This window comes from Balearica regulorum, chromosome 17, assembly GCF_011004875.1.
Source record: "Balearica regulorum gibbericeps isolate bBalReg1 chromosome 17, bBalReg1.pri, whole genome shotgun sequence".
Lineage (NCBI taxonomy): Eukaryota > Metazoa > Chordata > Aves > Gruiformes > Gruidae > Balearica > Balearica regulorum.
The window spans coordinates 12,499,961-12,514,042 of record NC_046200.1 but is presented as its reverse complement, the minus strand read 5'-3'; the positions used below and the strand labels follow the sequence as shown (position 1 = coordinate 12,514,042).

The following is a 14,082-nucleotide window of genomic DNA, read 5'->3' as shown; positions in this document are numbered from 1 at the left end:
GACAGATTGTATAACACGAGCTGGGGATGCGGGCAGTTCCACAAGCCACCTCTGCTCTGTGGCACAGCCTAGCTGTAGTGTGAGCAGGGTGAACTGCCTTTCAGCATCGTCCTCCTGTCCAAAGAGCCAAACTCTGTCCATCAAGAAGTTTCCAAAGAAAGGCTGATAGATGGACAGACAGAGCCACAAACAAGGGAATTAACCATGCTCCTTCTTCCCAGCTGGTTTCATTTCTACAAAGAAAATACTATAGATGAGCTACCAGACACATCCAGCCAAGAGAAAGGAGAACAAACACTCCTTCCCCTGAGATGGGAAACACTGCAACAGCTTTCCCTTTTTTTTTTTTTAATTGATTTTTAACCTCATTCCAGCTTCCCCACAATGGCATGCAGAAGCAGGGACCACCACAGACCTCCATGCAGCAGAATTCTGATGAACATGGGACTGGTTCCAGCTGAGAAAAAGGAGGCACAATTAATCTTTACAAGTGATCTCTCCAGAATGGCTGGCATTTCACAGGTACACATCATCCATCCTGAAACATCCCCACTAGGCACACACACATCGCTGCTGGGAGAAACTGTTTGTTCTACAGCGCTGATGATTTTGAATAGACGAGGAGGATACACCAGTTATGTGGTTATTAGCATCCAGAGTTCCTCACCCCCCTCAGTGTCACGTGGGGGATGCTACACGTCAGAACCTGCAACAGAAGCACCCCACAAGACTGGGGAGACTCCCCTCCTTGTACAAGAGGGAAACTGAGGCAGCAGGATGCAGGGGAGAGTCGAGGATACTGCCAAATTCACCGAACAGATCGGCAGCAAAGCCCAGAGGAGAAGCCAGATTTCCAGAATCCTGCTTTTGCTCAGCCCCAACATCCTCCTCTTCCCCAGGAAGGACACACAGTATCACACACAGCTGGACCCCAACACGTACACAGGAGTCCAGCAAACAGCATGCAGAGCGACGGATAGTTAAACACTCTCAATACTGGGACAAATGCAGTTTGCCTGCAGCGAGTCCCAAACTTTTCTAATGCTGACAATTAGTTCAATAAACAGTCTCCTCCTCAGTCAGCAGGACAGCTGAAAAGTCTGCTCTGCTTTAGCAAAAACAGGAAGAGAATCCCATCTTGTGTCCTGGAAGACATCGGTATTGGCCCCACTAATACAGGCAGTGTGGCAGCAGGGGGAAAGGAAAGTGGAACTGCTTGACAGAAGTCTCAGTCTCTGCACAAAAAGGCACAGCCCTCCCCAGCCCCACAGAGTCAGGACTGCTGCCTTCTGCCTCCTCTCTCTGCACACCACTCTGGGAGGCACAGATAGTTCTGGGCAGGCAGTCCCAACAGCACAATGACAGTCTGCTCTGAGCATCATACCAGGAAATCAGCAGCTTGTGGTTCTGCTGCTTGTTCTGGTTTCTGCCTGCCTAGGAAACACAGGCTGATTTTGCTCATCTCTTGGGGCCTGTAAGAGTTAATATTTGCAAGGCTCTCTGAAAGAGTGCCAACCATTTAATCTGCTGTATTCCTGTTTATTATGCCTGTTGTATGGAGCCTGCCACTATTTCACTGACTTGCATGTTTGTCTGAACAAGGTCAGTCTCATTAGTTTACATTGTCAGATGGAGCATGGGAGGAAGATCCTCAAAATCTGATTGCTGAGGCAAGTGCTTAGAGAGAAGCTTAGCTTATTTAAAGGTCACAGAAAATGTCTCTGTTTATCTGTGAGCTGCTGCAGAAGCCCATAATTGCAGCTGGGAACAGAAAGAGCAAAGCAGCTAGAAAGTTTAATGTAAACAGGCAGAGGAGCAAGAAGGTGTTTGGTTGCTGACATGTTTTTATCTTGCGGGGCTGGCTGCCCTTCACTACCCCACAGACGCCTTTTCCTGATAAGGGACCAGATGCCTGCAGGGTAGAAACGAGAGGGGTCGTACAGCAGCAGCAGCAGAGGACCTTGGTTTACTTACCCGACAGACAAAGCATTCAGGGTGCCACAGGGTGTTCAAGGCAGAGATGTAGTTTTCCAGGATAGCCCGGGCACAGCCTCCACACTTGGGAGCAAACATGTCAAAGTAGTCCTTGCGGCAATAGGCTTTGCCATCCTTCTCATGAAATCCTGCCGAAGGAGAAGAGAGGCAAAGAGCATCAGCTCCTGATCTTTACTGACGGCCAGCCAAGCTCTGCAGGGTACCCAGAGGTAGGTAGGATCATCCTTCCCCCGCTAACACACACAGCAGGTAGCTGTTCCTCATTCTGCTGCCCTTCCTGTCCTGTGCACACACATGCACACGCAGACCCTTCCTCTCCAGGGAGAAAAGATTACTGCTAGCATCCTTCCCCCATAAACGGCTATAGCCCTTGGAACTTCTGTCTTCAGTAGTTCCCCTGTCATCTCTCAGGCTGTCCCCTAAGAGCAGCTCTGCTTTACATGCCTGTCTGTAGTTCAGGCAGGAGACTGCATAAACCAGCAATACCTTCAGGTCCGAAGAAAGCTCCACATTGGGCACAGAAGAAGTGTTCAGGGTGCCATGTCCTGTCCAAGGCTGTCACCACTTTCTGTTCAGAAGATAAAGTGCAAGTCATGTAAATGATGGCTTCAGCTTGGAGGTAAGGGGGGGCTGGGTGGGGGGAAGAACACGTTAATGTTGGTACTGACAAGAACGCGCATTAAAATAGACTGTCCTTTAGAGAGCTGAGTCAATTCTCCCCCACCTCTGGCTGATTCAGGCTTTCCCACTGCACACTATTTTTTACCCTAAAAGGATCTTACGCGCTGCTTCCTCCCTTATACAGGCCTCGTCCGCTCTCAGGACTAACACTGGTGCCTGTTACTACAAGCTACCAATAGACAAATGCCGAGAAATCATTACTGGAATGATGGAACGATGTGGGGTTCTGAAGGAACTTCAGTGAAGCTAAGAGGGACTGACTCCTCTCACTAGTGTAAGAATGTGACTGGGCCAAGTTGTTTCCCTTTCAGAGCCAGGGCAAAGGAAAAATAGAAGTCCCCAAACACAATCGTCCACCCAGGACACATGGGTGAAGTGGAGTTTTTAACACCCAGGCCTGCAGCACCTTGCCAGCGCCCTTAAACCCCCCCAGGGAACTCACATCAAGGATCGGCCCATTGCAGTAGTAGCAGCGAGGGGAGAAGAGGTTGTGATAGTCCTTCTCGCAGTAGGGCTGACCATCCCGCTCAAAGAAGTTCCGTGACCCGATCTCCTCCTGGCAGTGGGTGCAGACGAAGTGCTCAGGGTGCCAGGTTTTCCCCATGGCTGTAACTACCTGTTGGGAAGACAAATCATGAAGGACAACTCCATCTACCTCTCCCCTAGACCACAAGACAAGATACCAGCTGGAGGTCAGAAAGAATGATAAGTTCTACTACTCAAGTGAGCCCTGGACTGGGGTAGCATGAAAACTGAATTACCTATCATCTCAGGAGAGGGCAGTCCCTCAAGGGCAGGGTAGAGGTCACTGGAGGAGCTTACAGCGTACCTAGCCAGTGGATAAATAGAGTACTTCAGTTTCTCCAGCATCTCCAGTCTCTTCAGCCTCACGAAACAGCCCTCCCCGTTACTCCCAGCTGCAGCCCAAGATTCAGCAATGAGACAGCACCTTCAACTCACCTGTCCTGCAATAGGCTTCTTGCAGGCTCCACAGACACCTTTGGCAACTGTAGCTACACCCAGTTTGTTCAGGTCAGACTGGAGACTTCCCAGCATGGTGTCCAGCTGACTGCCAGGCTTGGAGGCTGTGGATGGAGGGGAGCTGCTCCCGGCTTTCCCCTGTGCCATGAACTGCAGGGAAGAGAAAACAAAGACTGTAAGGCAAGTGCTGCTGTGCTTACAAGATAAATGCAGGCTGTTGCTGCCAGTGGCTCCTCTGTAAAGACGGACAGGAGAGTGCTAGGAGACAGCTACACTCTGCAGAAACCACTGAGAGCTAGGATCAAGTACACACATGTATTCTGCCCATGGGACGTATAACAGCAGAGCTGTGAACTGAGGATTTGATTTTCCTTCACTGTGCAGACACAGCAGAAGTCACCAGCAGATCCTAAGCAGTCAGTACAGTGCTCTCTAAGCCTCTGCCAAAAATCTCCCTTCACCTCATCAGTTCCTGGCAAGGTGACAAAGCAGAGATGCCATCCAGAGGGCCCCTTCCCCTTGACCTCTCTCTTTCTATGCTGTTGCTTGCTTTCAGTTGTCTCTGATAGAGATCCCTCTCCTCTTCCCATCTCACCTCCCTTTTGGCTAGAATATCTTCTCCCTTCCTCTCCTGTCCTTTGCACCACCTTCTGCAGATCTTTTTGCCAAGTCTCCTTTGCCCCCCATCAGGTGGCTCTCCTCCCACGCCTGAGCTAAGCAAGTGGAAGAGAGAAGGAAATAAATCTCCCTTCAAGTTGCCTGCTGTTTACCTACAGAGAGGGCAGTACATCCACAGCAGAGCCCCAGCAGACAGGACTGCAAGGGAAAGACTGCCACGTCTATTGTCGGACCGCTGGAAATGCTCAGGTCGGGGAAAAGGGATTAAGATACTTGTCTCAGAGGCCGTTTCTGAAACTCACACTACCACAGTACATGCAGGGTGGAAAGGCTTCCCAGAGGAGAGGGAGAAATGTTTAACTTAGGTTCATAACTTATAAACAAAGTGTAGGTTCTCTTTGGCCAAAGCCTCCTTTGCAGGCAAACTGCAATAATGAAATACAGATTATTTTAGCTGACTTTGCACTGCAATAGCTACTATCAGGTTTGGAGAGACCAAAAGAAGTCCCTCCCTGAGATGTTGGTCTGGAGCACGTTTTCTCTTACTAAGAGGATAGGTTAAAACAGACATAAAATCTACATCTGTGAACAACCTACCAGCCTACTGCCAGCACAGCCCAGGGAGCAGGGACACAGTGAAGTGCTTCACAGCCTTGGCAGAACCTGCCCTTCCAGCCACAGGAAGAGCTCCACTCCCTGTCCTGCAGCTGGTTGTACTTGTAGTCCACTAGTTTACTCAATGACAAGCCCTGGTTTCTACTTGTTTGTATAAAAATTCTCATGACATAATTTTAGCCGCCTTACACACATATATACATGCACTCCTCATCAGCCTTGCCTTGCACGAGGCATGACTCTCAGCGGAGCCTAACACACAGCTTTTCCCCTCCTCTCTCCTCCCAGCCATCCCATAACTTGCAACCTTTCCTAGTCTGGCCGCACAGAGCAGTCCCATCACACCCCCGTGTCCTGAGCCTAAAACAAGCCCTCCACCACAGAGCAGTTATTTGCTGCCAAATGGTTACAGTGAAGGTCTCCAAAGCACACCATTGCAAGGAGACTTCTCACAGAGGGAGACAACAGGCCTTTGTATACAGAGCCAGGCAGAGTCCCAGGACAATGCCAGCACTTCCTGCACAGCACAGCAGGAGGAAAAAGGGCTGCAGCATTTTCAGAGAATCATATCTTCTCTCACTGACCAGGGGCTTGTGGCCACCAGGCAGGGCAAGCAAACATGCCACACACAAATGATGAATGTCATCTGGAGAGAAAGGAGGTGAGATGAATTCAACACGTGGCAAAAGAGCACTTCACCCTTGTCTGTAGGGACCACACACTCCTGCAAGCCACAGCTGACCTCACTGCAGACACAACCACCTGTGCACACTCCAATTTCTACCTGGCCCGGTGATCCAGCCTTCTTGACAGCTCACAGATGAGTCCCCACCTGAAAGAGGTTGGTTTCCACCTCCTGCACACAATGCCCGCTGTTTACAGGGGACACTCAGCACAGCACCCACATAAATTCATCATGCAAAAGCCCTTCACATTCCCGCCCTTCACCCATGAGATCTGCCATCACTCAAGTTCAGTTAGGAGCTCTATGAGCGGCAAACCATGCACTACAGGCTATCATCTACATTAACAGCACTAGGAGCTCTAGGAGAGGATCCCAGCAGCATCTGCAGCACACTCATTGACCAGAAGAGCACACCATGCTGAGGAAACAGAAAGGAGTTCCTGCCTTCTCAGGAGTGGGGGAGCCCAGGAGTGCAGGAACAGCCAGCAGATTGGCACTGCGGACGAGGGGAGGAGCAGAGGTCACCTGAAAAGTATGACAGTTCGAGATGCAGAGATGCTTCCTTGCTCACCACTTGAGAGCTGCCCGTACCACATAACATTGCACACCACTGCACTGCTCAGGTACATTAAGACTTCCCACCACCCTGGAGCTGCAAGCCCTTCCCTGACAGGTGATGCAGAACACAGCTCTTGATCATACCACTGCATCCCTAAAATCCATTCGCACTGTGGACACCTGCCTAAATGGGCAAACACAGGAACAACTGCTGATTTGCTCCTTCCAGTATCAAGACTTTGTCATCTTTTACACCCCACGCTCCAAGAGAGATTGTGGCGGGGAGAGTTGCAGCCCATGTTTCAGAGCTACCTTCTTCATCTCAGAGGGAAACAGAGTCCCTGCTGCACAAACTCACCATCAGGGCAGACAGGAACCACACACACCCCAGCATGTTATTGCAGTGCTAGACAGGCACAGCTGGGATTAGGTATTGCCAGTGAGTCCTATCTACCAGTTCAGTACCAGCCTCTACCTGAACATTACATCTACTGAGCTATCAAGTTGGGAGCAGTAGTTAGACTGGAAAACACTGCTAAAAAAAACAAACCAGAAGAGAGAAGCCTGCCTGCATCTGTGGGAAGAAAGCATCATCTTCAGTCTGACAGCCAACAGAAACAACTGTCTTGGTGCTAGGGGTCCAGGTCTGGGGAGAACAGGAATGCTTAGGATCTTCAGAAGGAGGGGTGCCCACAACAGAAAGCTCATGATAATCATCATCGGAAGTTTCCCACTGGAAGAGAGGCTGGGGACCCAAGCGGAAGGAAGAGGAGGAGACTGGGCTCGGGGCTGGGGTAGCTGGCACATGGGAAGGCTGAGGTGGGACTGGGACGAGAGGTGCAGGGCCAGAGACAGAAGAGGGAGCAGCGATAGCAGGGACTGTCTTTGCAGCTTCTTTGGAAGGCTGGAGCGGGGGAGAGGCTGGAACAGAGACTGTCCTCCTTGGGGGGAGCGGGGATTCTGGAGGAAAAACCACCTAGAAAGACATGAAGAAGAAAGGCGAATAAATCCAAAGAGGAACCAACAAGCACTTCCTGCAACAGGAACGCTGGTTGTTTTCTATGGGGGATAACATGTTTATCTAATGGGATAAAGCAGCAAGAAAGAGAAGGGAACTAGGAAATGTGTTTCCCTGTGTATTTCAAGGAAGAGCACAATCTTACACCCAGAACTTCCTGCACAGGTGCAGTTTTGGGGAAAACAAAGCACACCTCTATGGCAGGCGTGGTTTTAAAAATAATCCCCACATGGACATTTGACAAGTGACAGCAGAAAGCTGCCCAAACAGATACCATCACCCTCAGATCCCATTCCAATTCTTAAACATCAAGAACTAGGACCTGAATGTCGGTTCCCTTTTCAGGCCAGACAGGGTGAGTAGAGCTAGTTCTTCATTTCATATTGCTTAGGACACTCAGAAACTCAATCTGCACTTCCCACACAATGCTGTCTGAACAGAGGGACATGCTGGAATTCCCCAGCACATGTCCCTCCTTTCTACCTTCTCTACTTGCTGTACACCACTCTGCTCTTCCCCCTGGGGTCTGGCAGTGATAATGACCCCCTCTGTCAGCCAGTCATCCTGGCTTTTCCATTCTTCCTGTTCCTGTTTAGCGATGCCCAGTCTGTCCTCCAGCTCTTCAATCAAGCGATCCTGGGACTCAGTCTTGTGAAATATGGCAGGACCTAGTTTACGCCTTGGAGAGAGGTCACGATACATTGGATGCACATTCGCAGTCTCTTTTGTCCTCTTGATTAAAGATTTAATCTAAATGACAAAGGTAATAGTATCAGCAGAGAAGAGCAATGTCAGAGCAAGCCCCAAGATGCAACAGCACAAACTCAAGCCGTTAATGTCAATTGTGAGCAGGAACAGTGATGACATTTATTCCACAATGCCAAAATTCCTCTTGGCACAGCCTAGAACAGTGACTCAGTGCGAGGAAAAACCCCGTAAGGATAATCACAGCAGCCAAAAATAACTATCTAGAAAAGGAAGGGAAAGATTAACCAGCAGGAAGCCAGGATAGGAGGTGCAGCATGACCACTCCACCGAGCACTTCAGAAACCTCGGCATCACAAGGACACAGAGCAGCCTCTCTGTGTTTGCCCTTTACAGGCATAAGACTCTTGGTCAGAGATGTCTTGTGCACAAAGTGTACTTCCAGCACTGGAAGGAACACTAACAGCTCCAGTAATGAGACCTAAAAAGGCGAGCAGAGCAGAGGAGCTGCCATCCCAAGTCAGGAACATCCCTTTAATTTTTCAGAGGCCTCTGTGGACTAAGTCTTACCCCAGTTAGGGAATAAAAGTCCATTTCACAGGGAAGTCCCTACAAACTGCCACGTTCTGTGCTGCTGACCAACATGCAAAAGAGACCGCAAGATAAAGCGGAAGATTTCAAACCTCCGTGACATGCAGCTGTCAGTAACATTGCTCAGAGCTGCATGCTGTTAGTGTGGGTGAGCACACTCACACCACACACAAAATGTTAGTGCACTGTCAGAACAGTCCTAGCTAGGACTTGTCCTACTCCTACATTCATTCAGTGCCTGCCTGGCCTGATGCAGAAATCCTCTCAGTGGGTGGTTTGGAGACACATGGCAGATCCCATTCAGCTTTCCAAATGTTTTCAGGAGATTCCGAAGCAACTGCAGAGCTTCTGAACTGCTCATTTTCCTCGTCTCCTCTGGCTTTGCTCATGTTAGCAGTACCTGCCTTCCTAGGAGTTCTCTCTCTGCCCTGCCTCTTCTTGACCAGATCAGGACAGGCATCTACCTTGGTTTCACATGGTACTTCAGCTTTTAGCTCCTGTCCATGCTCCACTACAAAGCCCAACTGGTTTTTAGTGTCTGGGAAGACATCCCACCGATCCAGGGCGACAACAGAAGGTTCACACACAGGATTCAAAACACTGTCATTCTTTGCATGTACCTCTGGCATGTGTACAGACAGCTCCAGGGCCCACAGCTCATCTAAAGCTGTTTCCACACTTCCGCCCTGGGAAGAAAGGGCTGAGCTGTCCCTGGATGCTCCCTGTTGATCCAGCTCTTTAGGTATCTGCCCCTTCCCCTGACCATTTAAAGCCTCTGAAATTGGTACACTTGAGATTTTGGGATCAGTTCTTGGCTCCTTCTTCTCGGTCTCTTTTGCCAAATCATACTCTTGGAGGCCTTGTGCCTCCACATTAGCAGATCTACACAGAAGCTCCACACTGGAAGCTGGCACAGCCTGGGAAGCATTTCTAGAAAAGCCAGGTTTTTTGCTCAGTTGAACCAAGCCTGCAGAGGTCATCTGCTGCCCGCGAGTAGCATAACCAGAAGAGACCCGTGGTGGGGGCACAGGGACCATTTGTGGCAAATGGGGCATGCGTGGAGGAGCGGCAGAATGCCCTGAAGTAGGCAGAACTACAGCGTTACTGCCTTCCGCAATGCTGAGGACTGCCGAGGGGGCAGATGTTGGCACTGTCAGGTCCCCACTGTGACTTGCAGAAGGCTGTTTGGAATGCGATAGCACTGTTAAACTGTGAGGAGTGTTGCTGGAGTCCGTATTTGCTGAACTGGGAACCAGTTCTAGGGAGGGTTCAGAAATCAGAGACATAGTGGAACTAGTCTGCAAAAAGGAGACAGAAGGAATAAGGAGAGAAAAAGATAAAGACAGACATAAGGAGAAGAAAAAAAAAAGCAAAGAATTAAGCATTATAGCAATCATGACCTCCAAATCAAAGAGCCATGTTGTTCCAAAACCTTACTTCCAAGAGTAAGGAAGGAAAATGGGATATCAAAAAGCAGAACCAGTATGGCCTTGTGCTGATCTTCACATGAGATTATCAGAGACAAAGTTCTCTTCCTATGCCTTCTAAGTGATAGCCATGTGTTCACCTGCAGCTGTGATGGGGGCATGCAGCAGCTGCTGGGAAGCCAGATACGAACCCAGGAATGTCTAGACTGTGAGTAAAGGTCACGTTAACAACTTACTCGGAGTCGGATGTGTAAATTTTACACTTCAAAGCTGAAAAAAAGCAATCAATGAATAGAACAAAGCATGACATTTTCTTCTTGGTACACTAATAAAATGCTCCAGTTGGCTGAGTTCATGGCAATGAAAACAAAGCTTCAGGGCATTCACAGCAAGAACAGATGACACGGGCTTTGTTCTATTCACATCACTAATCTCACCTTGGACACGGCACATACTGAATCTATATGAGTCTGTCAGTCACTCCATGCCCTTGTAAGCACTGCTTAGGTAGCTAGATTAGCCACTTCCCCTTAGGCCAAAGACTCCACATTTACATCGTAATAAAATCAGTATTAATTTTGTTCCAAAATGCACTCTAACAAGAGCAACTGATACAGAGGTTTTGGTTCTCCTTGACTTACAGGGTCTCTTGAAAACAAAAGATCATGGGTCCTCCTTTCCCCCCCCATTTTCAGCGGGGCCAAACTCTAGGAAACAAACTGGCATTACCCCTTCTTAAAAAAGGAAAATCAGAACAGTAGTTTGGTCAAGTTCACACAGCAGGTCAACCTAAGACCAATGCTGAGCCCTCTCAGTTTTAAAAACATATCCACAAAGGATTTCCAAATCCAAGAGCTATCAAGACCTGCTCTGATTCTTAGTCATATTTTTCAAAGAAGCCTCAAGAAGTTAGATGCTTATGCTCCAAGGTAGCAGGGCACATAACTTCCTAAGTCCATGTATGGTATCTCAGTCTTTATTTACCTTTCTGAGATAATTATCATGAATAAAAAGATAAAATTGACCAGAACATGCACAAAATCTGCCAGTAGATGGAAGAGACGTGTACCTTCAGCTGACCTAAGCTGCTGCCATTCGAGGGACCAGGAGCTGGCACGCACACACACACATCTGTGAAGTCACAACATGTGCTATAGGGAGACCGTGCTCAGAAAGGAAGGAGCAAGAGGACCACAATTCGTTACAGATTGCTCCTCCTCTCGAGTAGCACAGCAAGACCCACAGTCACAGCAGAGACAAAAAGGCCTAATAAGCACATTCATAGTTAAAATGAGAGAATTTCCCAATATTGCCCTCCCTCTGTATTTTGCCTAAGTTGGGTGCACCTGTAAAAGTAACTGGGTTTTATGCTGTGGTTCATGCTTAGTTTCCAGACTTCCTAAAATTCAGTCATTTTCAAGGCAAGACTAACATTTTGCTCAAAAGTAAGTATTTTGAGTATATTAGAAACATACTAGCTCCAAAATAAGAGCAATGGTTAAACACTCAAAATAATACAATAGTTAAATACAAGTATCTAGCTATGCAGTAAGCAGGCATCGTATTACACAGAAATGGCAGAGGTTGAAAAAAAAACAAGTGCATCAAGTGATCTCAGTGCCCACTGACTGATGAGCTAGATAACCAAAATCAAATGGATTCTGTAAGCAAAAAGAATGAGCAAGTCATTAAAGTGAGCAAAAGATGATAAAAGGGTAATGTATCAGCCTAACAGCACCTTTTACTCTGGGGTATGAAGGAAATTAAACATCAGTGCCTCCACTCCTCCCATCCCCATCTACTGCAACTTCTAGTTGTACCAAATACCAACTAAATACACATCATCCGTAGTTTTTCTGTCCTATTTCTTGCAACCACACACAGGTCTGGTACCCGAATGGTAGCCTTTCATCTTTCACGTTTGCAAAGACTCCACTTCTCTCTCTCACATCTTGCCACTGGTACAGACTAGAAATACATTTTTACAGACAAGCTAACACCATTAGTTGGCACAGAGAAGATAAAAACAATCAAAAAGGACTGAAGGGAAAATGAAGCAACCTGGAGGACAGGAAAAGTGAAAGTAACTGTTAAAAACAGTCAATGACAATATTAACAAAAAGAAAATGATCACAGAAACCATGTTCTTTGTGCTTCAGGAAGAACGTTTAGACACAGATGAGCTCAATGCTTTGCAAAAATACTAATGCTGCATTTATAAAACCCAAATCTTAAAATCTTGTTGCATTTCAGTTTGCTTTCAGAGCTCAACCAGAGACTAAGCCAGGAAGGGGGACAGTATTACAGACAGCAGCTAGTCTGTCATGCAGGTTTTACTGGAGTTGCACAAAGATTCTAAGGCCTTTTGTCAAGACTGCAAAGCAACTGAACACCCGCACTTAAAAACGTCTCCTCCTTGTATCTCGCAAGGAAAACCTGTGCTGGGCAAGGTCATTCTCAGTTGCCAAGAGCTCACCTAGGAGCAAAGGCTGGTGGCAGCAACCACACCCCCAGCTTGTTTTCTGAGCCCTGATAAAAGCAGCAAGGGCAGGAAGCCGTAGCGCTCAAGCTCCCACAGCATGTGGAAGGAGCAAGGCAGGGTATGCCAGCAGCACAGGTGGGAAGTCTCTCCAGCCTCACAACAGTGCAGTTTTTCAACCAGATTGAACAGGCACTTGTGGATATCCTGCACTCTACGCTAGGACCTAATATAGAGGAAAAAAGGCAATGCTAAGGTGTCAATGTTTGCAATTGACTAAATACACATTACAGTAAGTCTAGAGAAAACAGTGAGTAACTCCTAGATTCTCACAAAATGAAGTACGAGTGCCAGAAACGGCAGACTGAATTTAATTCCAGGGAGTGCAAGGCGAGCACAGTCCCACAGAGCGTGCATGCTCACTGCTGGGTTCTGAACTCACACACTTGGCCAAAACTCCAGGTATTGTAATGACCTCCATGAAACCCACAGCACACATCAAAAATGTTCACATGAACAGTGGCACAGAGAGAACAACAAACAGCAAAACTGTCATTGAATGTCCTGTCTACCTGTCCTCACAAAACATTCTTCAGCTCTGGCTGTCCCCCTAAAGTCATGACAGGACGAGATGGAGTTCAGCACATACAAGACCGACCAAGGATCAGCAGAATCTTCCCTATGGGGGAAAACCAGAGAGTTAGGGACTTCCCTTAGGATTAGAAAGCTGACCTGGCAGGTGTATGTAAGAAAGGCAAACCCAACCATGACAACAAGGAGAATATATTAGATATTTGCTTCCTCCACCTCTCTCAGAACAAATTCAAGTGAATAATTCAGTGAGGCTATAAGCAAAGCAGCTGAAAGTATAAAGGAAGAAGAGAAAAATATTTTTCATTTTGCTATGATTATGGGTAAATGAAGTCTCATGAAACTAACCTCCACAGTTAATCATCTGCATACCTATATGAATAAATAAAAGTTATCCAAGTACATATGCCACGTGCTTCACATATCAAGATGATGATGGGCAAGTTACTCCTGAGCTTATCCTATTAGGGGATTTTTATGTGCTACTTGTGACTGAAGCAGCATTTCTTTTCCAATACAATAGTTTGATTTCCAAACAAGATTCTGTTTGATTCCAAACATCCTCTGCCTCCACAAGAAGCTCAGACTTTAATCCCAGTTTGAGATGAATAAGACATATTGTTTTAAAATGGAAACTTTTGAAGTCTCCAGCTGTCTGATGCAAAGGCTTCAGTGCTCATACCACATGCCTGGAAGATCCTCCTCAGGGAAAGCACATCAGGGTAAAAATACACTCTAAAGAGGAGGGTCATCCCAGAGAAGAGTCTGGTGTCTGTCAGTAAGCAGACTGGTGTCCCGTGCTCCCCTACTTCTTGTTAAGTTGTAGCACAGCAAAATAATTCACCCTGTACTGAGCAGTAACTAAGCTAATTATCTTTGGCAAACAGACAGACTGCAGAACCAAAGGAAAAAACAGACCCCAGAACTGCCTTACTGCCTTATCCTGCCACTGATGAGAATTTATAGCAGTCAAGAACACGTACAACGGTACTCAGAAAGCAGAAATACCACCACAGGAAGTTTCTCAGAGCAAGAAGACGTTCTGGAGACCAAACAAGGTCAGCAAATGTGGCTAATGGGCAAGAGAGTTTGGTGGTGGGGAGGGACAAGATGAAGTATTAACTTGTCACGATAGGGT

General features: G+C 47.5%; 2 protein-coding genes across 7 annotated transcripts in view; both read right to left on the bottom strand.

Annotated features, from left to right (window-relative positions):
• The window catches only part of PXN (paxillin), a 49,766-nt gene that overhangs the window by 3,577 nt on the left and 32,107 nt on the right, over nucleotides 1-14,082 (bottom strand). For all 6 annotated transcript variants that reach the window (XM_075769696.1, XM_075769697.1, XM_075769702.1 and 3 more), the window contains 4 exons: nucleotides 3,637-3,807; nucleotides 3,119-3,292; nucleotides 2,482-2,563; nucleotides 1,975-2,123 (listed from right to left, as the gene is read on the bottom strand). In XM_075769696.1, the coding sequence (XP_075625811.1) occupies nucleotides 1,975-2,123; nucleotides 2,482-2,563; nucleotides 3,119-3,292; nucleotides 3,637-3,807 (576 nt within the window). The remainder of the gene's footprint in view (nucleotides 1-1,974; nucleotides 2,124-2,481; nucleotides 2,564-3,118; nucleotides 3,293-3,636; nucleotides 3,808-14,082) is intronic.
• Nucleotides 3,814-14,067, bottom strand: LOC142604277 (uncharacterized). Its single transcript, XM_075769695.1, has 4 exons — nucleotides 8,690-14,067; nucleotides 7,635-7,901; nucleotides 6,702-7,109; nucleotides 3,814-6,100 (listed from the first exon to the last, which is right to left on the bottom strand). Exons 1-4 carry the CDS (start codon nucleotides 9,842-9,844, stop codon nucleotides 5,969-5,971), a joined length of 1,962 nt encoding a protein of 653 aa, XP_075625810.1. The 5' UTR covers nucleotides 9,845-14,067; the 3' UTR covers nucleotides 3,814-5,968.